At 51.9% G+C, this 27,727-nt stretch overlaps 2 protein-coding genes across 3 annotated transcripts; one reads left to right on the top strand and one right to left on the bottom strand.

The window, feature by feature from the left end:
- Window positions 1–434: 434 nt before the first annotated feature.
- ZSCAN32 (zinc finger and SCAN domain containing 32) lies at window positions 435–13,817 on the bottom strand. The gene is given in 6 exon segments (XM_047087826.1): window positions 435–1,972; window positions 6,217–6,340; window positions 6,634–6,728; window positions 9,246–9,411; window positions 11,569–11,947; window positions 13,576–13,817. Coding segments are annotated over 6 exon segments (1,764 nt in total). The 3' UTR covers window positions 435–1,214.
- On the top strand, window positions 13,812–20,849 carry ZNF174 (zinc finger protein 174). 2 transcript variants are annotated; one of them, XM_047087736.1, is made up of 4 exons: window positions 13,812–13,904; window positions 14,257–14,987; window positions 15,989–16,211; window positions 19,713–20,849. In XM_047087736.1, the coding sequence occupies exons 2-4, from the start codon at window positions 14,580–14,582 to the stop codon at window positions 20,312–20,314; spliced, it is 1,233 nt and encodes a 410-aa protein (XP_046943692.1). In that variant the 5' UTR covers window positions 13,812–13,904; window positions 14,257–14,579; the 3' UTR covers window positions 20,315–20,849. The 2 variants fall into 2 exon arrangements, with proteins under 2 accessions (XP_046943692.1, XP_046943693.1); XM_047087737.1 differs by lacking the exons at window positions 13,812–13,904; window positions 19,713–20,849 and adding an exon at window positions 16,471–16,659 and having other exon boundaries at window positions 13,911–14,987.
- The last annotated feature ends 6,878 nt before the right edge of the window (window positions 20,850–27,727 follow it).

Here is a 27,727-nt window from a genome sequence, read left to right as displayed (position 1 = left end):
AGAATATTCCTTCTTTCTCATGTTCAGTGCCTCAGAGTCTGAATCCGTGACCGGGACCCTAGTCACCATAAGTAGACAAGGTCTTAACGCCTCATGTGCACAGGCAAGAAGCAGGACAACATGCTCGTCTTTTCCTGTGTTTTATCCATGAAATTTGACAGACGCTTCATGATCTAGGCCTGTTCAGAAGTAGTGTTTTAGGTTGGTTCCTAGTGCTCCTCACACCCCACGTTCCTTCTCCTGTGCCCGTTTTCCGTACTGCTCTGCTGTCCGTCTCGGTGACCGTGCAAACCCTCCCAACCCAGTTCCGCTGCTTCTCTGCACTTCCTACTGCATCAAAGCAGGCGCTGCCCTTGGATCCCCCTGTGGGATCTGTAGGAGGATGAAGTTTCTGATGGCGAGAATTCAGACCAAAGGCCAACAGCGGAGAGAGAAACACCTTTATTTTCTTCAGAAACAGTGATGCGTATGAACCTGTGGCAACCGTTAACTGTACCAGACCACAAAGCAGGAACCTGGGTCGGGGCCACACATGGGAGAAATCTTAGAGGAACCCAGATGTCACACTTGCTCTGAGATTAAGTCACTTAGAGTAGTAGTACCTGGTGGCCCGAGCCATCCCTCCAGCTCTGCCGTCTTCTCTGGGTGACTGGGATACACAGCAGTGATCGACTCGGAGGTAGACGTTCCTGCAAGCAGATGCCTACAGGTCATTATTGGGTTAGGAAACATCTAGGCGGTTAACGTCGAGATGCGCTTCCCATGAGGGAAAATTTCTCCCCTGACCTGCCCCAGGAACACTTCCCAGGCCCCTAGCCACCTATCCTCTGTTCGGAACACGGTTACCCTCGAATTCTGGCAGGACTTTGGATCCCGCAGCCCCCTTTCTTGAGAGCAGATGGAAGTCCACAGTGACACAGGACTGTGGGTCACAGGCAGACCAGGAAAGCAAGCTCGGCGTTCTCACGCCGATTGCTATTACTGCCCGAGGTTCTCGAGGTCCACTTGTGAGTCTCCTGCTGTGCCTGGGAGCCTGGGACTGGCTAGCAGAAGCCTCCGTGAGCAGACAGAACCTCCAGGAGACCCGTCAACGTACGGAATTGGCCTGTTGGGTCTCCAGCCCTATACTGTGTGTCCTTTCCTGGCGATGTGAGGTGTCGTCCTCGTGTGCCCCCTAATGGCAGATGGGGGCACGGAGCTTAGCGAAACTTCTCTCACACAGAGCAGTTGTGAGGCTTCTCCCCAGTGTGCGTTTTCTGGTGGCCACTGGAGTGGGAGCTGCTGCCGAAGCTTCTCCCATGTTGTGCACACAGGTGGGGGCTCCGCCCGGCCTGGGCTCGCCGGTGAGCGCTGAGCTGGGAGCTGTTGTTGAAGCTCTTCCCACAGACGGTGCACCGGTAAGGCTTCTCCCCGGTGTGGGTCCTCTGGTGGACACTGAGGCCGGACCTCTGGTTGAAGCTTTTCCCACACTGCCCACAGCGGTAGGGTGTCTCCCCCGTGTGCGTCCTTAGGTGGGCAGTGAGGTCGAAGCGCTCGCTGAAGCCTTTCCCGCATTCGCCGCACTTGTCAGGCTTTTCTCCCGTGTGGATTCTCCGATGCCAAACAAGGTAAGGACCTCGGCTAAAGCTTTTCCCACATTCCTGACACTTAGAAGCTTTTTCCAGTTCGGGGCCTGGCTGGTGGCGACAGAGAGATCCCTGAGAGCAGGTTTCTCTGCTCAGATTTGCTCGGGCCTTCTCTCCAGCACAGAGTGTCTGCTGACCCCCCCGTCCTGGGACAGGGCTGTCCCCTCACGCTCATCTGGAGAACGTCTGTGGCTCTCTCGGCATAGGCTCACCCTTCCTGTCTCTCTTGGTCTCAGGGTGGCAAAAAAGGCCACTAGACTTTCTCCAAAGGACCTTCTTCACTTCTGCCTCCTCTGGATCTTCCCATTTTTGATTCTCGTTTTTAATTCCATTCGTGATCTCAAGACCTGAGAGAACAGAAACATGGTGGACTCTGGAAAATGACAGGCAGGAATGAGGAAAGTTACAACTAAAGCACCATCAAGAATATCTACATGGAATACATCATAGGATTCAGTCTTCTACTAATTAATAGTCTAATTTCATTTTCCAGTTGTAATATTTTCAAGCTCCAAACCCTGGGTTCACAGGTAAATAAATACCCCTAAATTCCACCTACTTTTCTCTTGTTCTGTCCCTTTTTGGATGTTTGGACACAGTGACAAAACTGAGGCAGGGAGGCCAGCTCTGTGTCACCTGCCAGTCTGTCTGCAGGTTTGATCTCAATTTTTGACAGCCTAACCAAAGGCCTTCCCAAGCTTGGCCCAAATGAGAAGAAAGTGTGCTGCGAGCACCTGACCAGCAGACACTTTGTCAGGAAAGGAGGATCATACTAGAGGAGGAGGGAAGAGGAAAGTCTGGGCTGGAGGCCTGACCTGAGGAAGCCAACGCAAGGAGCTGTACAGGAAAAATGACACGCGCTCTGTGAAAGAGGCTGGCAGATACGGACTTGGGCCCTGAAGGGCAGAGGAAACAGCCTCAGTGCTGAGAGAGCCAGACTCCCTGGCCCGTGGAAGGTCATCCATCAAGGCAGTAACCACACCAGTAGCAGGGGCAGCTCCCACTTGAATGGTAGGCTAAGGCCTTCTGGGTGGTCCTGTGTCCTTTGTGCGTCAGAGCCAAGACTCCTACCAGCACTGTGTGGGAACAGAACTGGCAGGTCATGTCTCCTACCTCCCTGGCCAGGATTCCAGAAGTCCTTTTCATCTCTGGCTGCACCATCCACATAGCCCCTTCTCTGACCTCTGGGCTTCCCGTTCTGCTGACTTATCCCCACAAACTCTGTAACCCTTCCCTCTTGGCCAAGAATAGCACTGCTTGCCACCGTGGGTGCAGAGGCCCAGGAGCTTGACAGGGTATCCATTTCCTCATCAAGGACATATGGCTCAGCAACAGTCTCCCCTCACTTTATGGTATCTCAACTATGCAGTTGAACTTGGTGCGACACTGTTCTGGGGTCCACAGAAAGCCCTGTTCCCAGAGTTCTTTTGCCACTGCCCTGTGGGTCTGGCTGTTCTGATGAGTCTGGAATTTCTCATGAAGTTGAGTTTTACAGAGAATGGCCAGGGGAGTCTCTGTCTCTCCACCCCAGCACACACCTGCTGCCAGGGGACAAGGGACACACGATGAGATCACGGAGGCCTGGACCCCACAGGGCAAGGGTAACTTCCCCACAAGTTCCACGCTGGTTTGTCCAGCTCTGCCACCACCATCTGCTGTCATCCCTGGGAAACCATCTCACTGTGGGTGTCTTCCCTAAAACAGACACGTTCAGCATACTGGAAAGGGCATCCTCTCTAATGGAGAAGGGGTTGTGGAGTATTTACCAAAGCTGCACTCTTGTTCTTTATCCTGAATGCCACTCATTTCTCTTGAGTGATGTCACTGTAAGTGTAATGCCTGTCTCTGTGGTTGGGAGAATCTGTGAGGGCTTGTGGCTCGCGAGAGGACGTGGCCGCTTGTAGACCACTTCTGTCGACTTCTGCCTCTGATGTTGAGTAGCCCTGACTGGCCCATCCCTGTCTCGAGGATCTCCTGTCATCCCTGTAGGTGCGAGAAACTAAACCACAGCACGTCCCATCCCAAGGTGGGAAGAAGCAGTGCTCCGCTGAGAAGGGTGTGAGGCCGGCCGATTCCTCGGGAGCTCCCAGCACATGCTGCTCACTGTAGTGCCCACGGGCTGGTTCAGTGAGGGCTCCTGTGTGTGTCTCAAGCTGCCCCAGCAAGTGCGCTCTAACCTCTGGTCTGGTGCTCTGAGGGGCACGCCCTTCTCTTCACCCCTACTACTCCGCCTTGAGCCAAAAGAATGGAAAGAGTCAACATGATCCATTTAAAAATGACTCCCTGTGTGCTTCGAGCCCTGCAAGGCCACCCCGTTTCACTGAGAAAACATCAAGTGCTTACGAAGTCCTTTACGTAGGGTCCCGGCTCCTACATTAGAGCTTGTCAATTATCTGTGAAAAGCCAGGTGGTTTGTTGTTAATGATACAGAAGTGCACTTGGACACAGCAGCGATGTGAGCTTGGCGGGTCTGTAAATGCTCTGTCTCAGTTCAAGTCATTTTCAGTAGCACTGCCCCACGTGATCTGGCGACGGATACCATTTATTAGGCTCACCCTCTCTTGGTCTGTGCTGGTCACAATGGCCGCCTCCCCAGACTCACTGCAGCCTTGGCCTGTGTGCTGGCCTGTTCCCTCGGTTACACTCTTCCTGCAGAACAGCCATATGGCTCGTGGCTTCTCCTCACATCTTTGTTCAAATGTCATCTCAGTGAAACCCAAAGCCACTGTCTAACCCACTGCGTCCCCACACCTTTGATCACCCTTCTTCTCCACCGTCCTGCAGCTGCAATGGAACCTCATTCCCAGCCACTATAACCAACTTCTGGACTCCTCCACCAGCCACACCTGCTAGGACATCACCCCCTTTCATAGAGAATACAGCACTCATTCCCAGGCTCCTACTATCTTAGCATTGTATAGACGAAGTCCACAGATAACAGCTAGGCAGAAAATTCACTACCTCGGTGACAGAGACACACCTGGCTTTGGCTTTCCAGTTCAAAACTCCAAAGAAAATGCCCTGGGTTACCCAGCCATCAGCATAAAGGCTCAGGTGCTCCTTTCCTTGTGCGTAATCTGCACGCGGTCCAACAAATGCCATTAATGGTTAGCCAATAAGGTGTTTACTCCGACTGCCCCCACCTGGGAGGGAATAGGAACCATCTTCAGTTTATAGCCAGAAGACAAGGCCCAGAGTGGGGGACTTCTCTCCTACAGGTGATCAGTACTGGGAGTAGTGCAGACAGGTCCTCAGCAAGGGGCTCTGGAAGAGGCTGTGGGTGTCCTGGGCTGGGTGCTTGCAGTCAGATGTGTAGCTGCCTGCATCCTCCACTGTCTTTGCACTTCACGAGTCTTGGCTTGGTCCCTGAGCCTCACCCACCCTATGTGCCCTACTCCTGGGAGAACCACAGGAGCCACGTGAGGCCAGCAAAGCTTTCATCTCCTGAAAAGCACAGGTTCTGGGCTGCGGCCTTGCACAGCCCCGAGGCTTTGGAACTTCCTTCCATGTTGATCCAGAGGCTGCGGGGACCACGTTCACACAACAGCTGGGCAACTTCCCCACACAGCCGGCTGCTTGGCTGGTGCGCGTGGAGTTTCCAATAACATTCAGGTTCACTGAGAACGGACAGGAACGTCCTGGTTTCCTCAGCAGCCCGGGCCGTGCCTGTCTTTACTCTGGCTGCTGGGCGTCACCCCGCCCTTATCCTTCCCCTTTCAGCGGTGTCTCACGGGCTTCCAAGCCATCGTCACTTGTGGAACTCTTAGAATTGTTCCTGGCTCAGCGGTGAGTATCTAGGGTCCCTGTGTGTTCTCCGTGATCCGGCGCATGCAGGGAGGAGACATCATGGCCGAGCCAGCTGCAGAGCATCTGTCCCTTCCCTGAATCTGATGCTCTGAGGAGCAGCCCGGAAGGGGCAGAGCTGATTTACTGTTTTTAATGTTGTATTTATTTTTGAGAGACAGAGGGACTGAGTGTGAGCAGGGGGGAGGGGCAGAGAGAGGGAGACACAGAATCCACAGCAGGCCCCAGGCCCTGAGGTGTCGGCACAGAGCCCGGCGTGGGGGGCGCGGGCAGAGCCGATTTGAGCCGATGGTCCTGAGACTCTCCGAAGGGCCCGGCTGCCTCCTGAAGGCCTGGGCGCAGAAGCATGCGGTCAGACGTGGGTGCTCTTGAGTTTCCCCTCAGCCCCTCAGGACAGCCCTCGGGTGTGCGTGTGAGCACGTGTGCACTCAGGTCGGCCTGCTGCTCCCACAGGCGGTGCCTCCTCGCTGCTGGCTGTCCCCTGCTGTCTCTCGCGCCCCCAGCCCCTTGCTCGACCTCCCACTTCCACCCCCACTGCTCTCGTTCCCGCCCTCCCTCGTTCCCACTCGCATGCTGTCCACCCTGTCGTCAGCCCTCTGGCCTGTCCTTCCCTTTCTTCCGGTCTCTGTGTCTCATACCTGCTCTCAGGCTCTTCCTGTTTATTTCCTTCTTGCCTCGACCCAGTGGTCTGCCTCTGTCTGTCTCCTTTCTCCGGTCTCCCAGTCTCTCTCTCTCTCTGAACAAATGAACACCTCCACTCTGGGCCTGAGGGAACAGGCATCCTTACCCAGAGAGTCGTTTTTGTCATTCCTCTGTGAAATGTCCCTGCGGAGGGCCCTCTGTGCCGGGCCGAGGTGTATCCGCCTTTCCTGACCGAGGAGTGCAGCTCTGTCCTCACACGTGGCTGCTCCCTGTAACGACACCGGGGGCTGCTGCTACCGTTAAGTAGCACCGCTCTAGCCTGGTGCGGGGCAGAGACGTGGCCACAGGCCTCGCAAAGCGAGACAGGGGACGTCAGGCCTCTGAGGGAAGCATCAGGGTGAGGAAAGAGCTTTGTGAAGACGACAGGTGGACAGAAAACAACGCGAGGAAGGCCAGTGGAAGGACCTCGTGATCTCTCTGACATCTCGACGTGAAGGGGCGTGGGGGTAAGAGTAAGCGAAATGGGAACCTCAAGAGACAACGGGGGTCAAGCACAGCTCACCTGGGCCCCAGCTGTCCCATGCGCAGCGCCTGTCTCCTGGTCTCCAAGACCCCTTTCCTCTGGAAGGTTCCTGGGAGGCTGTGCCGTCAGCCAGGCTGGCAAGAAACAGCCTCAGTTGGAGGGCGGCTGCCACAGAGCAGCCGGAGCGGGGGCTTGAGCGGGGTTCCGGGGTCAGCAGCAGCAGCAGCACTGGGAACCCGTCACAAATGCCTATTCCTGGGGCCCGCCCCCAATCACTGTGCCTGGACACGGCCCCCGGGTGAGTCCGAGCACACTGGAGTTTGAGGGCCACTGCCGTTGCCAGTGGCCTGTGTGTGTCGAGAAGCTCCTTTCAGCAGATTCTTGGCATAACGGCTTTTATCAAAAAGGTTTTCTTCATTCTAAAGCGCTGTGGGGGCGCCTGGGTTGCTCAGTTGGTTGAGCATCCGACTCTTGATTTCATCTAAGGTTATGATCCCAGGGTCGTGGGATCTAGCCCCACGTCAGGCTCTGTGCTGAGCGTGGAGCCTGCTTGATATTCCCCCCGCCCCTCCCCCACTCTCTTGGGCACACACTCAGTCTCAAAAATAAAAATAAATTTTAAAGCGCTGGGGGCATGTTATGCCAAAAAAACGTTTAGGGGCACCTGGGTGGCTAAGTCGGTTAAGTGGACGACTCTTGGTTTCGGCTCAGGTCATGCTCTCACGGTGTGAAATTGAGCCCCATGTCAGGCTCTGCACTGAAAGGTGGAGCCTGCTTGGGATTCTCTCTCAAAATAAATAAAAAACATTAAAAAAAAAGTTTAATGGAGGGGGGAAGCTCTGAGCCCCACCATCAAGAGATGACCCTAGAACTCCTAAAAATACCATGGCAATTGAAGCCTTTTACTTTTTTCAGGCCAACATAATATATTTCTCAGAAATCCACCTTCAAGAATTCTACTTCAGGGACGCCTGGGTGGCTCAGTTAAGCGGCTGACTTTGGCCTAAGTCATTATCTCTCCGTTCATGGGTTCCAGCCCCATGTTGGGCTCTGTGCTGACAGGTCAGAGCCTGCAGCCTGCTTTGTATTCTGTGTTTCCCTCCCTCTCTCTGCCCCTTTCCTGCTCATGCTCTATCAAAAATAAGGGCTAAAGAAAAAAAGAATTCTATTAAACAAATGGTTTATTTTGACTTAAGAACAGAACTTCAGGGGAGATGCAGAGGCTTGTGGCCCTGAGGAAGTCACCGAACTAGAGATAGGAACAGCATGACGACGGCTGAACAGGGGGAGTGGAACCTGGCACAGGGTGAGTTTTTACCTTCTTCACACTCAGATCCCACAGCCTCAGGAACCACATCCTAGAGAGCAGTGATGTTCCCAAGGATTAAAAAGAAATCACTGCTAAATGGTAGAGTTTACAAAGATACTGAGTGTTTCATTTGCTTAAAAAACACAAAAGCAAATACTCCTCTTAGACAATTTTCTGTTTCAACAGAAAGTAGCCAGTGGAAACTGGGTCAAGATGTAATGTTTTCTTCTAGGGTGTGGGTTAAATAAAGAGCTGGCTTTTACAAATTACTGAGCACCCTACAATGGCAGCTTTCAATTAAGCAGAAGAGGCAGCAGTGGCCGTGGACTGTCTCAATGTATGCAGCCACAGTGGTTCACTCCAAGAGATACAGAAAGACAGAGCCCTGGTCTGTCCATGCACTGGAGTATTATTTAGCCACGAAAAGGATGGAACTAGTGATACAGGTTTAAACCTGCTAGATGAGAGGGGCAGGCACGGAAGGTCATACCCTTTCTATGAAATCTCCAGAACAGGCAAATCTGTAGAGAGAAAGAGGAGTAATTCCCAAATGGGTAGATGGTTTCCTTGTAGGGGGTGAAAATGCTTGGAACTGGATAGACGTGGTGATTGTATAATTGAATGTGTGTGCTAAATACACCTGGATTGTTCACTTGAACATGGCTAATTTTGTTACATGAATTTCACTTCACCTTAACAGTTTTTTGATTAAAAAGTTTAAGAGAGGGGCGCCTGGGTGGCGCAGTCGGTTGGGCGTCCGACTTCAGCCAGGTCACGATCTCGCAGTCCGGGAGTTCGAGCCCCGCGTCAGGTTCTGGGCTGATGGCTCAGAGCCTGGAGCCTGTTTCCGATTCTGTGTCTCCCTCTCTCTCTGCTCCTCCCCCGTTCATGCTCTGTCTCTCTCTGTCCCAAAAATAAACAAACATTGAAAAAAAAAAAAAAGTTTAAGAGAAGCAAAAACCAAAATAGAGCTTTGGAAGAAAGGCAAAAATAATCAGGAGAAATGTGTTTTGGATGAAGTTAAGCTGGATGAGAAAAGGGTTTTTTTTTTTTTCAAATATACAAAGAGCTGCTATGCGGGTGAGGGCACATGTGCGGATTTTAATATTCCTGGTTCAGAAGCAGCAGAATCAGTTGTAATAAGGGAGAATTAGAGCGACACATAAAAAATCTCCACCCCTGTCTAAGTGCTATTACCATCAGCTAACATTTGAAATCTTGTGTTGTGGGTACATTTCAAAGGTATTTAATCTAGAACACTGGGGCAGACTCCAGCTCAGACCTGCTCATTCCAAAAAATGAGTTCTTCCGCAGCCCCAGGTGAGGGCAGAGTTCTGCTTACCTTCTGGCTGTTTCCCTGATCTTTGTTGTGAGCTCCGTGACCCCATCAAAGTGCTTCCCTCTGGATGAACCCGCCGTTTCAGGTGGGACCTCTGTGACTCTCTGGCTGGTCCCCAAGGGTCTGTCTCCTCATTGAGCACTTTCCAGTCCTTCCCTGAATCTGGGACCTGAGAACAGACCCCATCATCTGTCACTACAAATTCCTGCCGAAGAGACTTTAAAAGCCCTAACAGTGACATTAGGACACAATGTGAGACCCAAGGAGGCAGAAGAAAAATACTCTCAGGGCCCTGTAATTAAAAGAAAAAAAAAAAAAAAAAACGAATACCAGTTGGTCTCAATCCCCTGGTCTCCAGCGATTCAGAGTTAACGGAAGCGCCTAGCACAGAGGTGACGTGGCCGATGTGCTAACCGTGGTGCACACCTGTGCGAAGTGAGGTCAGCCTGCAGCGTAGGAAGCTGTGGCCTCAGCCCTCCTGCCCTCTCCCCACCCCCCATCCAGCGGAGCACCAAGTCCGGTCATTTCTGCCAGCCGCAAAGTCCCCTCGCCCCAGCCCTTTCCGGCTGCACCCATGAGCCTGCTTCGGGCCACGTTCCTCTGCTGCCGGCCCTCCATCCGCTCGCTGCCTACACGGAATCCAGTAGGTCTTTGAAAGCACGGGCTCACGTGCTCTGTCCACACTCTGCAGAGTCCCCCCACTTCTTGCCTAGCCCCTTTCTCCCACCCTCCCTTCTCTGCCAAACATGCCACACCCTCTGCCACCTGAGGCTCCTGACAGCCACTCCTCTGTCACGGCCCGGAGAGGCGGTGCCCACTCTCCGTCTGCCCCACAGTCATTCTCCATCACATCAGCCGGCTCGTTCCTGGCTCGCTCTTCCTTTGCTTGTGGTCTGTGTCCCTCCTGGAGCGTAGCCTGCAGCAGGCCACGGACCACACCTGTCCCGTTCACTGCACAGTCCCCAGTGTCTGCCGTCTGGCAGGCACCTCAAAGCCACTTGTGTCTTTCAGAGCCACCTTCATCGATTAAGTCCTCCGTGTATGACGTGTCCTGTCCGTCGAGTGAGTGAGGAGTGTGGCGTGGAGAGGCCTCTGCGTCCTGGCAAGTGCCGTCAGCTTCCGCTCTCCCTCCCCTCCGCTCGCGGTGCCCTTCGCGCCCCAGACAGGCTTCACATGGCTGTGTTATCCCTCACGTTCCTGTCCTGTCCGCATTCCCGTGAAGAGCTTGGCTCTGAAACACCAGGGGCCGCAAGAGACAGAGACTGTCCCCACAGGGAGAGGGCAAGGGGAACTGGAGCAGGATGACTTCTCACCTGTAGGGGTTCCTGCCATTCACCTGTCCCAGCTCTGACTCCACACACGTGCTACTGCTGACCCTTCTCCGTGCCATCCCAGGTGTTACTGTCCCGACGCCATGGATCCTTCATGAACTTCCTCAGCTTCGTCCCTGATGCATCTCCACCAAGCTCTCTGCCCTCTGCACATTATGTCAACACCACTCAATCCTCGGTCCTGTGAAATGCTACGCCCCTCGCCGATCCCACTCCCACAGCCCAAGGACACGTCTGCCTCCTCACCGGGGACACCGGTACCTCCAGTTCCAGCCATGCCGTCTCCGCACCCAGCCAGCTGCTTCCTGTTGAGCACAGAGGTGCTCAGGCTACGGCCTTCCTCTGACCCACACGCCTCCTTCAGTCTGTCCCTCTCCTGGACCTCTGGTTGTGATCTCAGTTGCCTTCTTACCAAAAGTCTCCCACAACTAAAGCCACATTCCTGTTGTGCTGTGCCTTTCACGGCTCCCTTCTCCCAAAATGTACAAGATCGTGACACTGACCAGATCTCACACCTAGTCCTACCTGGACAAGCGCACACTGTGTGAAACTCATCGCTATCCCACACTGACCCCTTAATCCCAGCGGCAGCAGCTCTGATACAACTTTGTTTACTGCATAACCATAGCATCTGCACTCAAGGAACTTTTCAGCAAGAGAGACTGGATGTTAATTCACCAACTCTAATTTTCCTGATCTCCTGAGTGAGGGACAGTGTCCTTTCCCTGGCCTTTTGGAGAACTGTTGTGAGCTTTAACTTTTGTATTAGGGACCCTAAACATCCACTGACTGTATCAGTGTGTACATTATTTCAGCAAATGAGAAATCCTCTCCATAGACGAAGGGCATGGGACCAACCCAAGATAGCTAAGAGTTTGCGGTGGGTGGCGGGGGGCTAGTGTGCATTTCTCAACACGTCTCCAGCAATGGGATTGCTGTGCTCCTCACCCCACTTCGTAACTAAACTCACCAGGTTCTGAGTTGCCTGTTCTCACCTGTTGCCCAGACGCACTCTGTACATCCTCAACTACAGCCACAGCTTCCTCACCATTTTCTGGATGTTGCTCCCTCACCCAGGTCTGGATCTCCTGTGGCAAGATGGTGAGAAACTGCTCCAAAACCAGCAGCTCCAGTATTTGCTCTTTTGAGTGTGTCTTAGGCCTTAGCCACTGACAGCAGAGTTCCCAGAGCTTGCTAAATCCTTCATGGGGGCCAGCTACCGCCTGGGAGCATTAGTGCCTGAAGCATTGGCGGGAAGTTTCAGAGTCAGAGCCATTGCTGGGAAGGGCTGACTTCTGTCCCTCTGTGGAGTCCTCACTTGGGGATGGGTATGCCTGGGGACTCATTGTTGCAGCCGTAACTTGCTTCAGCAAACTGGCTCACTGGTAGCCGCTTCTACTCTAGACAGCAGATTCCATTTCTTCTCAGATCACTAGGAAGCCATTCTCCTGGAGACCAGTGAAAGAAGTCTTTCTGGAATCAGAGACCCATGAAAATACCAGAGTGGTGCAGATGCACAGTTGAGAAAGACTAGGCTTTGAAGGGAGGCTGCAGAAAAGGGAAAAGACAGGGTAAATTTATCTCCTATTCCTTCCCTCTGCCTCTTGTGATGCATTTTATGTCCTTTTCCTTTGCTTCCTCCACAATCCAAGGCAAGGATCTAAGGCACTGGAAATACCAAAATAGTTTTCATTACATCCAGATGGTGTTTGCTAATGAATTCTCCAAACTACTTTCTTTTGTTTCCCATAGATCGGGATCTTGTCCCTGCCCTCCCTCCCCTCCGGAAGCCAGGAGCCACCTTCTCTTAAGGTGCCTTTAGTTCAACTTCTTCATCACTTTCACCCTCCCCCCTGCCGCCGCCACCACCACCACCACCACCACCACCACCACCACCACACACACACACATGCACACACACGGTGTGGATGAGAAATGACTGGTTTGCTGTATGCTCTTATTCTCCAGTATTCCTTTCTATTTTTGAATGCAGTCTCTTCTTCCTTTGTGAAAGAGTCCCTCTCTGGCCCAGTGGATCTCGTGGTGCTATTCGTTACAGTACCCCACCCCACCCACCTTGGGGAGAAGGCATGTGATATAAACAGAGCCTGTCAAAATTCTCCTGAGATTTTACCCACCGGTGGGGTAGGAGAAGTTCCAAATTTCCTAGGAATTGCTGAATTGGGTGGGTGTAAGATTTGAGCATGGGACTTTGGCTGGAGTCATGATCTCACGGTTTATGAGTTTGAGCTCCTTGACCAGCTCTGTGCTGACAGCTCAGAGCCTGGAGCCTACTTTAGATTCTGTCTCCCTCTCTCTCTCTGCCCCTCCCCCACTTGCACTCTGTCTCTCTCTCTCTCCCCAAAATAAATAAACATTAAAAAATATTAAAAAGAAAATAAAAACCGGACTCAAGTTACTCTTCTTCCAAAGAAGTTAAACTGCCTTCACTTATAATCACTTTACATGTAATGCAGCCCAAGATGCTAGAAGTAGAGAAATGGAAGGCATTATAGATCTTTTTAACAAAAACAGGAGCATCACATGGCATAGCTCCTCAGCACAAGGTCACGGATTCGAAGAAGTATCCCATGCCTCACAGATTTTCTACTTCCTGCACCTTCTCTGATGAGGAATAATTTAATAAATGCTATCCTAGTTTCATGCGGAAGACGGAGCCTGTGCTCTTCATGACCCCTGCCATCCCCCCTATAGTTTGTTGTATCGGAAATGTGTTTCACTCCGACGAAGACGCTGGCGCTTGGCGGGAAGCAGGACGAAGACGGGAGCAGGGCTGACTCACTTCGCGCTCGGCAGGGACGCTCTGAGGACTCCCGCTGCGCCCGGTGCGAGGTGTGGGGAAACATCCGCACGGGCAAGGCCCGGAAGGAGGACCGCGCCTGTCCCCACCGTCCTGAAAAGATTCCCAGCGGCAAAGGGGCTCACAGGCGGGCGTCGGACCCCGCTGCGAGACCGCGGCCGCGAGGAAAGGGAACACTCACCGGACTCGCTCAGCCGCCCGGCCGGAAGTGTGCGCTAGGAGCCCCGGCGCTAGTCCCCCGGCTACGCATGCTCGCGAGCAGCGCCTTTGGACTACAACTCCCGGCGTGCACTGCGAAGGCCGGGCGTCGTCCCTCGCCAGCACCGACAGACTCAGCAGCAAATAGACACGAGAGAACGCCTTCTGGGAGCCAATCCCCCAGGGGAGGGGGCGGGCCCTCCTGCGGCGCAGTTCGCGCGTCATTCCTCCTCAGCCAGTGGAAGTGTCCGCGACGAGCGGCCCCGCCCCCGTCCCTGGCTCCCAGGTTCTGGGGCCCGGGTCCCCAGAGAGGTGAGTCCGCGGCCGGTGGGCGCGGGTTGCGGGGCCGTCGGCGAAGCTGCCGCCTCAGGCGCAGCCCCGGCCCGCACGCAGCCACGAAGCTGAGCCGCGCGCCGGAGAGCCCGCAGCTCCACCTCGCCAGGGGCAGCCGGGGCGCCCTCAGAGGCCGGAGCGAGTGGGCCTGCCGGGCGTCGGGAGCGAGCCGCCGCCGTGCTCAGCCTGCCTTGCTGCGCGTGGGGGTTCCGATCCCTCCCCTCCGGCACGCGCAGCCCCGCGGCTCCGGGCGACGTGCTCGAGGTCGGTGCAGCCCGGGTGCCGCGGAGCTGGCGCAGGCCACCTGTGTGACAACTTGAACTTTTCCTAGGATTTCCCGACCGCCAGATGGATCACCTTGCGCAGTTCCTCTGAGACCTCGTGCGTTTATTGATGAAATAAAAAGCAAGATTTTCCCCAGTTCCTTTTAGAACGTTATGACTTTTCTCCATTTGGAGACAGCTCAGGAAACTGCCAGAGTGGGACAGACAGCTCCTCTCCGTCGGGCCCTGCGTTGTCTTCGGGAGCTTGGGGCCTGTATGTGCCCCGCCCTCGCTGACATCTTTCCAGCGCTTAGAGACCCTTGTCCAGAGTCATGATCTTGAAGGCTTGAGCCGCTTGCCGGGAGAGAGAGGCTGTCTCCTGAGCCCCAAGATGGCGGCTAAGATGGAGATAACTTTGAGCTCGCAGTCCCACATTCAGGCCTCCTCCAAGCCAGAGAGACACATAATAACAAAGCTGGAAGAGAAACGGGGACCCGCTCTGCAAAAGGACCGCCCCGATCCCGAGCTCTCCCGCCAGAGCTTCCGGCGGTTTTGTTATCAAGAGGTGTCTGGACCCCAAGAGGCACTCGCCCGGCTGCAGCAGCTCTGCCGTCAGTGGCTGCAGCCCGAGCTGCACACCAAAGAGCAGATATTGGAGCTGCTGGTGCTGGAGCAGTTCCTGAACATCCTGCCCTCGGAGATTCAGGCTCGCGTCAGGCATCGATGTCCAATGAGCTGCAGGGAGATTGTGACCCTGGTGGAAGATTTTCAAAGAGCAGCCAAGAGACCAAAGCAGTGGGTAAGGAGGGCCCTCCCTCGTGGTCCCCAGAATTTCGTTTGCATCTGGATAGTTTCTGGTCTTTGGCTCCCTCCCTAGTTAGTCCAGAAATGGATCGGATGGCTTCGAAGGGTGCTTCTGGCTTCTGTTTGGGAACACCCCCTGAGAGAGATCACTGGTTGTCAGAAAACTCAGGCACTGGCACTCCAGTGAGGAAGTAGAGGATCAAGTAAGGTTCTTGCTCTTTGGCTGCCCGATCTCCCCACACCCATTCCTCCTGAAGGTTTCCTACAATCAGGATTCTTAGTAGAAAGGATCGTATTGTTGGGTAGGAACTTGATTTGGGGGGAATTTCCTGGTGGACCTTGTTTGGGTGAAGTGTCCTGCTTTTGGATCAGGAAGTTGCAGCTCAGTTGGCCAGTGTTTCTTCCAGCCCCCACCCCCAAGTCAGACTCCAGTCAGAGGCGAGGCAGGAAGCAAACAACCATGTGTTTTGGGGAATGGAGGCAGTCAGAGAGCAGGGTGAGCAGTGCACTCAGAGCCCTGCTACTCCTGGGATCTCCTTCCCAGGGAAGCCTGGGGCAGAACAATTGATTAGTTTTGTTTTGTTTTTTGTTGTTTTTTTTTAATGTCCTCACCATCCTGCTTCCCCATCCAGCAGGACCTGTTTCCAGTAGAAGTAGGGAGGCACATGGACATAGGGTGACGATCTGCTGGGCCAGTGTCATGACTAACCCTGATATTTGTGCCTTCTCTGTGTTGACTCTGAGGTCTTGAGAAAGACTCATGCTTTAGGGGCACCCACTCAAGAAATACTGGCTGATTTGAAGCAGCCTCTCTAATCATTCTGCATGTCCTTCCCTTTGCTTCCTTTGAGAGTCTCCGAAGTCTTTCCAAGTTGACCTCCAGGCTGTTATCAGGAATTCCCGGGGTAAAGGGGTCATCACAGAGCAGTGAGAGAGGTCATGCTCCTCTCTACTGAGTCCTCTGGCTGCACTCTAATGCATGGGGCTTGTTCCTAGGTGGCCGTGTGTATGCAGGGGCAGAAGGTGCTCTTGGAGAAAACTGGATCTCAGCTTGGAGAACAGGAACTACCAGACTTTCAACTGCAAACTCCTAGGAGGTTTCCCCGGGAGAGTGTTCTGGAGGAGCCTTCCCAGGCGGGATCTCCGGACCAGCTGAGCTCTCATCATTGGGAAAAATCCACACTCCTCCAGGAACCAAGCCCCAGATTGGCTGGTACAGGTAAACACTTGATGCCTCTTCTCTCCCTAAGTCCTTTACCTCCAGCAGATTATCTCGTCGTTCTGAAAAGCCATAGACCTTGCGTTGAGTTTGTTCAATGTTTTATATAACAGGAGAGCTTTATTCCCTAACAAATTCACAGATTAGAATGGTAGCAATACTGTACATAAGAAGTACGTTTCTTTCAGTGTCTCTTAATGACTCTAACAATGCAGTACACAATAGGATTATCTAGGTCCTACTTTTCTGTTCCTTTCAGAGCTTCTTACAGTGAAGACAGATCCACATATGGCCACTGATGAACATCCATGCAAACCTTGGCTGAGTTTCATCACTTAAAATGGTCCCATGTTTAGAAAGCACCTAAAGAATGTTAGGCTCATTAAAGGAAATGTCCCGCTCCATAATACCTTCAGCCTCTTCCTCTCCCTGTGATGTCTTATGTCTATTTCCCCACCTGTCTCTGGTACAATGCCAGTAATTGTTAGCCCTGCTGTACTCGAAGACCAAATGACAGTGACACTTTGGCCAATCTTAGTGATGTGAATACAGAGGCTGGTCAGCAAGTTAGAGCAAAAAGTTACCAGAAGGCTAGAACGCGTTGATTTTTTAAGATTTGCTACATTCAGTGAAATACTTGAATTTGGTCATTCTTGGAACTTAAGAATGGAGAAGACCAAGGTGCTGGGCGGGGGCGGGGGGGGGGGGGCGGGGTGCTCAGTCAGTTGAGCGTCAACTCTTGATTTCTACTCAGGTCATGATCTCACTGTTCATGGGATCGAGCCCTGCGCTGGGCTCTATGCTGACAGTGCAGAGCCTCGTTGGGATTCTCTCTCTTCCTGTCTCTGTGTCTCTCCCCTGCTCACGTTCTCTCTCAAAATAAATAACCATAAAAATAAATAATAATGGAGAAGACCTGGGGCATCCAGTGGAAAAGTACTGTGATCCTGGCTGAGGTCCTGACCTATAACCTATGGACTTCGTGGTCCTGGGCCTGCACACTCCCTTCTCCTGCCTCATCACAGGCAGCTCAATGTGCATTTGGGCTCCATCTTCTTTTATTTGATCGCTGCAGGTACATTCTCACGTTCTTCACCCCGAACATCAGCAGTGCCTTCCGTCAGAGCTGCACCGCTCAGTGCAGTTGCCGCTGGCCACAGGTGGCTATTTAAATTTTATTTATGGAGATAGAATTCACATGCTCTAAAATTCACCCCTTCAAAGTGTACAGTTCAGTGGTTTTTAGTGTATTTGTGCACTTGTGCAACCATGCCCTCTAATTCTTGGATATTTTTGTAGCCTCAAAAAGAAACCCAGACCCATTGGCAGTCACTCTCCATTGCCCCTTCTTCCAGCCCCTGGCAACCACTGTGTACTTTCTGTCTCTGGATTTGCCTGTTCTGGATATTTCAGAATCACATTGGTTGTGCTGTTTTGTGACTGGCTTCTTTCCCTGAGCGTAATGTGTTCATGGTTCATCCATGTTGTAACACGTATCATTCACTACTTTGTTCCTTTTATGGTGGATTTTCCATTATACAGACACGGTGTTTATGCATCAGTTGATGGTCATTTGGGGTATTTCCATTTTTTGGCTATTATAAATCATGCTGCTGTGAACATTTGTGTACACGTTTTTGTGTGGTCATGTTGTCATTTCTGTTGGCCGTATACCTCGGAGTGGCATAGCTGGGTCACACGGTAACTATGCTTAGCCTTGCGAGGAAATGCCAGACTGTTTTCCAGAACGGCTGCGCCATTCTACGTTCCCGCCAGCAGTCCCTGGGAGGATTCTGATTTCCCCATGTCCTTGTCAACACTTGTCAGTCTTTTTGGTTGCAGCAGTCCCATTAGGTGTGAAGTGGTATCTCATGGAGATTTTATTTCCCTGATGGCGAATGACGTTGAGCATTTTTCCATGTGCTTACTGATCAGTCATGTATCTTCTTTGGAGAAGTATCCATTCAGATCCTTTGCCCATCTCTCATTTGCGTTAGTCTTTTTGTTTTAAGAGTTCTCTGTATATCTTGGATACTAGAGTCTTATATATATAATTTACAAGTATTTTTTCCCACTTTGGGTTGTCCTTTCACTTCCTTAATAGTATACTTTGAAGCACAAATGTTTCTAATTTTGATCAAGTCCAGTTTATTTTTTTGTTAGCTTGCTTGTGTTCTTGGTGACATATCTAAAATACCATCGTCTAATCCAGAGTCACAGAGATTTACGCCAATGTTTTGTTCAAAGGGACGTTGGTTTAGCTCTTATATTTAGGCCTTTGATCCATTTGGGGTTGTTGTTTGTTGTGTTATGAGGCAAGGGTCCACCCTCATTCTTTTCAAAGTGGATATCCAGTTGTCTCAGCCGCTTTTATTGAAAGAAGTATTCTCTCCCCATTGAATTGTGTCGACAACCTTGTTGAAAAGCAGTTGACCATAATTGTATAGGCTGCTTTAATTTAAATCTGGATTTAGGGGCGCCTGGGTGGCTCAGTCGGTTAAGCGTCCGACTTCGGCTCAGGTCACGATCTCGTGGTCCGTGAGTTCGAGCCCCGCATCAGGCTCTGGGCTGATGGCTCGGAGCCTGGAGCCTGCTTCCGATTCTGTGTCTCCCTCTCTCTGCCCCTCCCCTGTTCATGCTCTGTCTCTCTCTGTCTCAAAAATAAATAAACGTTAAAAAAAAAAAAATTTAAATCTGGATTTAAATTAACGAAAATTAAATGAAATGTAAAATTCGGTTTCTCAGTCACACTAGCCACATTTCAGGGACTCAGTAGCTCTAGCTGGCTAGTGGCTACCCTGTTGAATAGCACGTGCACAGGTACCCATACACGTGTATCCTTCCCACCTGGCAGGAATCCTACAGGGTAGCACAACTCCAGATCCTTCTACCTGCCCACAGACATTCCAGCTCGTTTCCATCCCAATCCTCAATCGTGATGGTCACAAACTGTGGAGTTTCTGAAGTCAGGATACACGTCTAGCCTGTGTTACGGTTTTTAACCCTAATGCTGTCACGTTTGTAATGAACGAACATGCCACGTTTGCTGCATTTCCCATTATTTAAAGAAACTGTGGCGATCACTCAGTGTCCATGTGAGTGAGTGTGTTGCAGTGTTGAAATTTCAACTCTCTCTTATTTCCATTTGTTAATTAATGCTGGGGCTGATGGGTCTGCTTTTCCATATTTTTTCTTTCCCTAACCTTTCCCTAAAGGTCGGAAGAAGACATGGGGTTGGGGAACTTGGTTCCTAACTCTAATACAAATTAGAATCACCCCAGGAACCTGTTAACCATGCAGATCTCCAGGTCCCACACCCCCAGAGATCCTGACTCCACAGCTGTGGGGATGCAGGGACAGCCTGCTTACATAACAGGTGGCCCAGATGAGTCGAATGCAAGTTGCCAGGAGAGGACCACACTTCGAGAATGTTTCTTAGCTCTTTTGCTGAGGTCCTTTCTTCAGAGCCCAGGAAATGAAACCTGTTCTTTCTAATTGTAGAGGCCCCCAGAATGAAAAGTGACAACAAGGAAAATCCGCAGCCAGAGGGGGCTAAAGGAGGGAAGCCATGTGCTCTGTCCCCTGGCAGACCCAAAGGTAATGGTCTGCAGAGTCCCGAGCCGAGAGGGGCGAATAGGAATGAGCCCCGGTTGTCACGGAGGCAGGTCAGCCCCCCGAATGCTCAGAAGCCATTCGCTCACTACCAGAGACATTGCAGGGAACTGGAGTACATCAGCAGCCCCCTGAAAAGCCACCCGCTGAGAGAGCTGAAGAAAAGCAAAGGGGGCAGAAGGAGCCTGAGCAGTCGCTTGCAGCGCCTTGGTCACCAGGCGGCCCGCTCGGCAAAGAAGCCTTACAAATGTGATGACTGTGGGAAAAGCTTCACGTGGAATTCGGAACTGAAAAGACACAAGCGGGTGCACACAGGGGAGAGGCCCTACACGTGCGGAGAGTGTGGGAACTGCTTTGGGCGCCAGTCAACGCTGAAACTGCACCAGAGGATCCACACCGGGGAGAAGCCCTACCAGTGCGGCCAGTGTGGGAAAAGCTTTCGCCAGAGCTCAAACCTCCACCAGCACCACAGACTCCACCACGGGGACTGAAAGCGGGGCTTCGTTCTCTCCGTTCAGAAGGAAGGCATCCGAATTTCTCCTTCCCTTACTTGCATGTAAATCCCAGGGTGTCTGTGTGACTTACAAGGAAAGCAAGAAGTCCCTGAGGGATGCGGTGCACGTTTGGCCCGTGAGGAGTTCCAGAAGATGCCGAGGGGGACGTGACCGTGTCGGTGACAGGGTGAAGAAGTGGCAGGTCTGGGCGTTGGGTCAGAGAGAACTGGGGTCTCTGCTGGAGAGCGGGGAGTGACCGCTGAGAGAATCTGGCCCGTCCCGCAGGTGCCCCTCCCCCCACCTTGGTGTGCAGTCTTCCCCCTGCCGCTTTATTTATTCTCTAAATACGTTCAAGGGGAAATTCCATATGTATATACCTGATGTACTTGCTGTCGTGCCCGACAGTCTTTACCGCACACGCACTTCGGTAATAACGATCAGTGATTTCAAGGCAAAAGCTCTTTGGAATATAAATCCCCTAATACTCTTTCTGTCATTGCTGGCCGTTCATAATAAAGGACACATGAAGCGAGAGCGTAAACGTGTTTGTGTGAGGACAGGATTCCCGAGTAAGTAGTTCTCCACACGCGTGTGCACACACAGTGAGGGGAGCCCTCACTGCTCTCCTTCCTCAGGCCGGTGATGAAATGTTAGAAAACTGGATTCTTTCAGGACCTTTACTAAGAACCACTGAAATGGGTTAATTTTAGGACGTGTAAATTCTCTCTCAGTGAAGTTTCTAAAAAAGAAAACAAAAGATATCTGCACGAAGTGTTCAGGTCCTGGAACGAGGCCAGAGTTGATCTCGGTCCGTCCCCATATTCTTTCGGAGTAAGAATCCGAATCTGGTCGGTGTGGTCCTTAGTCGCCCACAGCAAACGAGTGGATCTGGGACTTCCGAGAAGACCGCTGGTAGATGGGTGCCTCCGGCGGGAAGCGGCCGTGTGGCGTTCCTCCTAAAGTGAGGATACCCGAATATCCGCAGGTCCCTGCTTGCCTCCTCCAGGCCCTCTACCGTGCTGCATCCTCCACCCCCAGGGGGCTCTGCGCACACCGCACACCGTTCCCTTTGACCTTACGACCTGCCACCCCCACCACTTCCTCCCTCTCCCGCCTCACAGGAGTGGCCTGCCCAGCAAAGCCTTCTCTGGGCACTTTTATTGTGTCACTCCCTGCCTCACACCACACGCCGGTGCTGCTCACCCTGGGAGCAGATTTGCCCCCCAGAGGACGTTTGGCAGTGTCTGGAAATGCTTTTGGTGCTTAGGACTCGGGGGCAGGGAGCGGAGCTCCTGACCTCTAGTGGGCGGAGACCAGGATGCAGCCGAGCGCGCCGCAGTGCACAGGACAGCCCCACCACGGGGTCACGTGGCCCAGAGTGGCAGTAGTGCCGAGGTCGGGAGCTGTACTGTGCACGGTAAAGGCTCTTTAGGGACAGGAACCATATTTTCCCATCATGTTAGCTTTTGGACTGAGCCCACGCCCCGCCAAGAGAAATAGGAGTTCCGTCAGGGCCAAGTCCTGAGTCAGAGATCCTGGTGACGATGTGTTCAATGCCGTGGACAAAGCCTCTTGTCTTCTGGGCAGAGAGGGACTTAATGGAAGCTCATTGGCCTTTCTCGTCGTTTTTAGCGGACCTTTAGACTGGTTCACAGTCCCCTTCCCGGCAACCACGTTAGATTTGAGAGGAGTTTGGGGTGCCTGGGTGGCTCTGTCACTTAAGCATCTGACTTCGGCTCAGGTCATGATCTCACTGTCCATGAGTTTGAGCCCCGCCTCAGGTGCTGTGCCGACAGCTCAGAGTCTGGAGCCTGCTTCGGATTCTGTGTCTCCCTCACTTTGCCCCTTCCCCACGTGCCCTGTCTCTCTCTCTCTCAAAAATAAAATAAAAACTTAAAAAAAAAAAGGTCTTAGAGGAGTTTGCCCTCATTACTCCTCCTGCTCCTTACGTCACCCCTGTCTGTTGCCTCTCACCGGTCAGGACCTCTTGATTCCTCCTTTGTCCCCACCTCATCCATCTCCTTTTCCCAGGCCAATTTTGCTGTCATAAGACCCCCTTAATCATAGTTATGTCTGTATCAGTTTCCCATCGGCACTGTAACAGATAGATGATCACAAACTTAGTGGCTTAAAACAACACAGTCTCTTAGAGTTCCAAGGGTCAGAAGCCCAACGTCAGGTTCACAGAGCCAAAATTAAGGTGTCCGAATGGGTGAATCTGTTTCCCTGCCTTTCTGAGTTTCTAGTGGCCGTTGTATTCTGTGGCTTGTAGCCCCCTCCTCCATCTTCAAAGTGCACGTCTCCATTCTCTGACACCACATCCCCTTGTCCTCTGACTCTTACCCTCTGGCCTCCCTCTTTAAACTGCTGTAATGTTTATATTTGGGCTCACCCAGATAATCCAAGATAATCTCCCCGTCTCAAGATTGTTAATCATATCTGCAAAAATCCCTTTTGCCCTATAAGGTAACGTTCACGGCTCCAGGGATTAGGATGTGGGCATCTTCATTGGGGGGGGGGGGCGCAGATTTGGCCCAAGCATACCCATGTGTTGAATCAACTTGGTTAGTCAAAGATCTCTCCTGAAAGCGGGGCGCCTGGGTGGCGCAGTCGGTTAAGCGTCCGACTTCAGCCAGGTCACGATCTCGCGGTCCGGGAGTTCGAGCCCCGCGTCAGGCTCTGGGCTGATGGCTCAGAGCCTGGAGCCTGTTTCTGATTCTGTGTCTCCCTCTCTCTCTGCCCCTCCCCCGTTCATGCTCTGTCTCTCTCTGTCCCAAAAATAAATAAACGTTGAAAAAAAAATTTAAAAAAAAAGATCTCTCCTGAAAGCGAATGAACTAGATTTCCAGTTTTCTTATTTATTAAGAGTTGGAACAAGAAGACTTCTTTAAATAAGAGATTTGTTTGTTTGGTATGTTTTGGAGAACTTTGTGTATGTGCTCTCTCTCTTCTGCACACAATCAGTGATTGCTGAATCTTAGGAGTGCCTGGATGGCTCAGTCAGTTAAGCGTCTGACTCTTGGTTTCGGCTCAGGTTGTGATCTTCTGGTTCACGGGTTCGAGCCCCGTGTCGGGCTCTGTGCTGACAACGTGGAGCCTGCTTGGGATTCTCTGTCTCTGCCCCTCGCTCGCGCTCTCCCTGTCTCTCTCAAAAATAAGTAAACATTTAAAAAAATAATTGCTGAATCGTAAAGTCAAATGCGGTCCTTGGGTAAATGTGGCACAATTGCCAATCTGAATCTCACTCCTTCCCAGAAGGTTTTCAAACCTGTGATGCTCCCTTGTCTCTCCCAGCCCAGTTTTCCTCCGGCAGGTAAGGCTCAACTCCAGCGAGGAGAGTCTGAAGGGTGGAAGAAGACGCACAGCCACATTTGCACGTGTGCTCAGTTCTGCAGATGTGGGGTTCTCCCCACCCTCCGCCCTTGTGTGGATGCACCGGAGGCCTCCGCACGGACCACCCACCTGCTGGCTCGCAGTTAGTGACCCCATTTAAGTGATAATGTTTCTCCTCTTGTGTGCATCCCTCACCCATGAGCAACCTGAACGGTTTACTATTTTCTGTGGGTTTGGCTTGTACTTAGCCATGGGTGGGGGTGACTCCTACTTGAGGTATTCTGTTCCCCGGTTGCCCCCAGGGAGTCAGAGAAGGAAGCATTCGTGCACAGGTTGGGGATCTGGACCTCGCAGATTTCCCTGAAAAAGCATTTTCCATCTACAGCAGATGAGGACTTGTAAAACTCTTCCCTTCATACCATTACCGTTCCCGACAGAGTCAACAACTCCCAAATACCATCCAGTACACAGTGTTGACGTTTCCCCCGATGTTTCTAAAAGAAAAATGCTTTTTTTTTTAAGAGCTCTTTTGAGATCTACTTCAATATAACATTCGTCCCTTTAAAGTATATAGTTCAATAATTACGGGATCTTCATGGAGGTGTGCAACCATCGCCACAATCTAATTGAGAATATTTTCAGCAGCGAAGAAGGAACCCCATCATGTTGAGCGGTCGCTCTCCATCCCCGTGTCCCCTGTGAACAGTGCCTCCCAGGTCCATTCACGTCCTAGCAGGCATCAGAACTTTATCCTTTCCGTGACCGAGTGATATTCCTCCGTGTGCGTGGACCGCTTTTATTTATCCGTCCATCCAGTGTGGGACGTTTGGGTTGTTTCCACTTTGGGGCTCTTGTGAGTAGTGCCGCCGTGAACGCGCACCCGAGGCTTTCTGTGAGCATGTGTTTTCGTTTCTTGTGCGTATATACCTACGAGTGGAATTGCCAGGTCGAATGGTGACTTGACACTGAAGTGTTTCTGAGGAGCTGCCACTTTTTCACACCGCACCTCACGTCCCCACCTGCGGTGGGTGAGGGTCTCGGCTCCTCCACATATTTGCCAACGCCTGTCACCGCCTCTCCGAGTGTGGCCGTGTAGTGGACGTGAAGTGCCGTGTCACTTGTGGTTTGGGTTGGCATTTCCCTCATGCTGCGCGTCTTCTCACTTACTGCCCACTTGCGTATCTTCGTTGGAGAGACGGCTATTCACAACCTCTGCTCTTTTCAAATTGGGTTGTCGTTCTCATCGTTGAGTTGTAAGAGTCCTTTATAGGTCCTGGAGTCAAGTCCTTCGCAGGTACATGACTCGCAAGTATCTTCTCCCGTTCTTTTGTAATATACTTTTGCACAATTGCGATGTATCTTTTTTCAAATATTTATTTATTTATTTATTTATTTATCTATTTTAAATTTTTTTTTCAACATTTATTTATTTTTGGGACAGAGAGAGACAGAGCATGAACGGGGGAGGGGCAGAGAGAGAGGGAGACACAGAATCGGAAACAGGCTCCAGGCTCTGAGCCATCAGCCCAGAGCCCGACGCGGGCTCGAACTCACGGACCGCGAGATCGTGACCTGAGCTGAAGTCGGACGCTTAACCGACTGCGCCACCCAGGCGCCCCTCAAATATTTTTTTAAAGTTTGCTTATTTTGAGAGAGAGAGAGAGCAAGCGGCGGAGGGGCAGAGACAGAGAGGGAGACAGTCCCTAGGAGGCTCTGAGCTGTCAGCCCAGAGCCTGATGCGGGGCTCGAACTCACAAACTGTGACATCATGACCTGAGCCGCAATCAAGAGTTGGACACTTAACTAAGCCACCTAGGTGCCCCTGCAGTATATCTTTTAACGCAGCTGTCACTAGCCGAAATACTGGTGACCAGTATGGTCCCAATTCCTGAATTACTGGTGAAACAAGTGGAGACAAACCACTCCAAATGTCACTCCTGGCTCTAGAAACTCCTCTGGGGCCAGATAAGGGCAGAGCCCACTAGGCAAACCCAGAAGAACCTTCCTTGTCTTGGGAGTGATTTGGCCGTAGTTGGACCTGAGGCAGCTTAGTAAACAAGCCAGAGGAGTGGCCTTAGTGCCAGGTTGAGACCGAGGAACAGCCTTGCACCCAGCTCTGTCATTCTCCCACTTGGTGGCCTGGATACGTCATTTAAAACATCCACACTGGGGCTCCTGGGTGGCTCAGACCCGTCAGGTGTCCGGCTTCAGCTCAGGTCACGATCTCGTGGTTCATGAGTTCGAGCCCCGTGTCAGGCCCTGTGCTGACAGCTCGGAGCCTGGAGCCTGCTTCGGATTCTGTGTCTCCCTTTCTCTCTGCCCCTCCCCTGCTTGCACTCTGTCTCTGTCTCTCTCTTGCTCAAAAATAAACAAACATTAAAATTAAAAAAAAAAACAATTTAAGGGGCGCCTGGGTGGCTCAGCCGGTTAAGCATCTGGGTCCAGCCCAGGTCATGATCTCATGGTTTGTGAGTTTGAGCCCCAGGTCAGGCTCTCTGCTGTCAGCACAGAACCTACTTTGGATGCTGTATCCCTCTCTGCCCCTTCCCCGCTCGTGCACTCTCTCTCTCTCTCTCTTAAAAACAAACAAAAAAACAAAACTAAAAAGTATTTAGAACATCTAGACCTGGGCCACCTGGGTGGCTCAGCTGGTTAAGCGTCGACTCTAGATCTCAGGTCAGGTCTTCATCTCAGGGTCATGAGTTCAAGCCCCCACGTTGGGCTCCTCGCTGGGTGTGTAGCCTACTTAGAAATTCAACAAATAAAAATAAAACATCCCACCCTCTTTTCTCCACTGGTAATGGGAAGGCCTGCCCTGATAACCTCACATGATCGGTGGAGTGAACATGTGTCAGTGAAAGCATTTTGTTTGCTGGCCAGCGTCCTATGAAAGGAAGACGAACTAGGTGTCAAGTAAAATGTAGTTTTTTAAATTCTCCTCCCGTCAGCCCCTCAGATCCTAGAAAGGGCAGAGAGGCCGTAGCAATTCGAGGGAGGAGAGGTCCTATTTCCTGGACTCAGCATTTGTTAAGATTTTTATGTATTTTTAATTTTTTTAAATGTTTATTACTGAGAGAGCGAGAGAGAGACAGACATGAGCGTGTTGGCGGGGGGTGGGGGGGGTGGCAGAAAGAGAGAGAGACACAGAATCCGAAGCAGGCTCCGGGCTCTGAGCTGTCAGCGCAGAGCCCAACATGGGGCTCGAACTCACAAATCGTGAGATCATGACCTGAGCTGAAGTCGGACGCTTAACCAACCGAGCCACCCAGGTGCCCCTGAATTTAGCATTTTTTAATCCACAGTCCCAGATCACGTCCTGAAAGAAGAGTTTCTCCAAAGGGCTGTTTATGAATAAAAATGGGTGTGTCCCAGAGAGAGGGGCCCCAAAAGCTGAGGCACCCCGTTCTACCGTGGCCCTTCATGCTGCTCTTTGTCTTTTAAATTTATTTCATTATGGTGAAATATACAGAAAATTTACACAGGTTTACTATTTGCGATGGTACAATCCCGTGGCATTTAGTGCGTTCACGCCGTCCTGCAGCCCTTACTGCCACCCCTCCCCAGAACTACTTCGTCTTCCCACACCCGATACTCTGTCCCCATTAAACACCCACTCGCCTTTCCCCCTCCCTCCGCACCCGCCCTCCTGCTTTGTGCCTCTGGGAATTTGTCTGTTCCGGGCACCTAATGTAAGTGAACTCACACAGTATTTGTCCTTTCGTGACCGGCTTCTTTCACTGAGTGCAGTGTCCTCAGAGTTCATCCATGTCACGGCAGCTGTCAGAATGTCCTTCCTTTTAAAGGCCGAGTGATATTCCACCGTATGGAGAGACCACACTTTGTGTATCCACTCACCCGTCAGGTGACACTGGGGTTGTTTCCACCTTTTGGCTATCGTGAATAATGTGTTCCTTATTTTTTGTAAATACGTCATTCTCAGAAATCCGATGAAAAGTTTGCCACTGGGCCACGGAGCCTCGTGCGGGAGGCAACCCGCAGTAGTGTTCCCGGAGCGCCCGCACGCAGGAATGGGGCCGAGGTCTAGGGAAGGGCTTGCTCTGAAGGCGGAGCCCAGGG

Source organism: Lynx rufus, unplaced genomic scaffold, assembly GCF_022079265.1.
Source record: "Lynx rufus isolate CCGP_SWC_20201006 ecotype Redwood Valley unplaced genomic scaffold, mLynRuf1.p SCAF_23, whole genome shotgun sequence".
NCBI lineage: Eukaryota > Metazoa > Chordata > Mammalia > Carnivora > Felidae > Lynx > Lynx rufus.
Note: the sequence above shows the minus strand (reverse complement) of the source record. Positions and strands in the feature narration are given on the sequence as shown.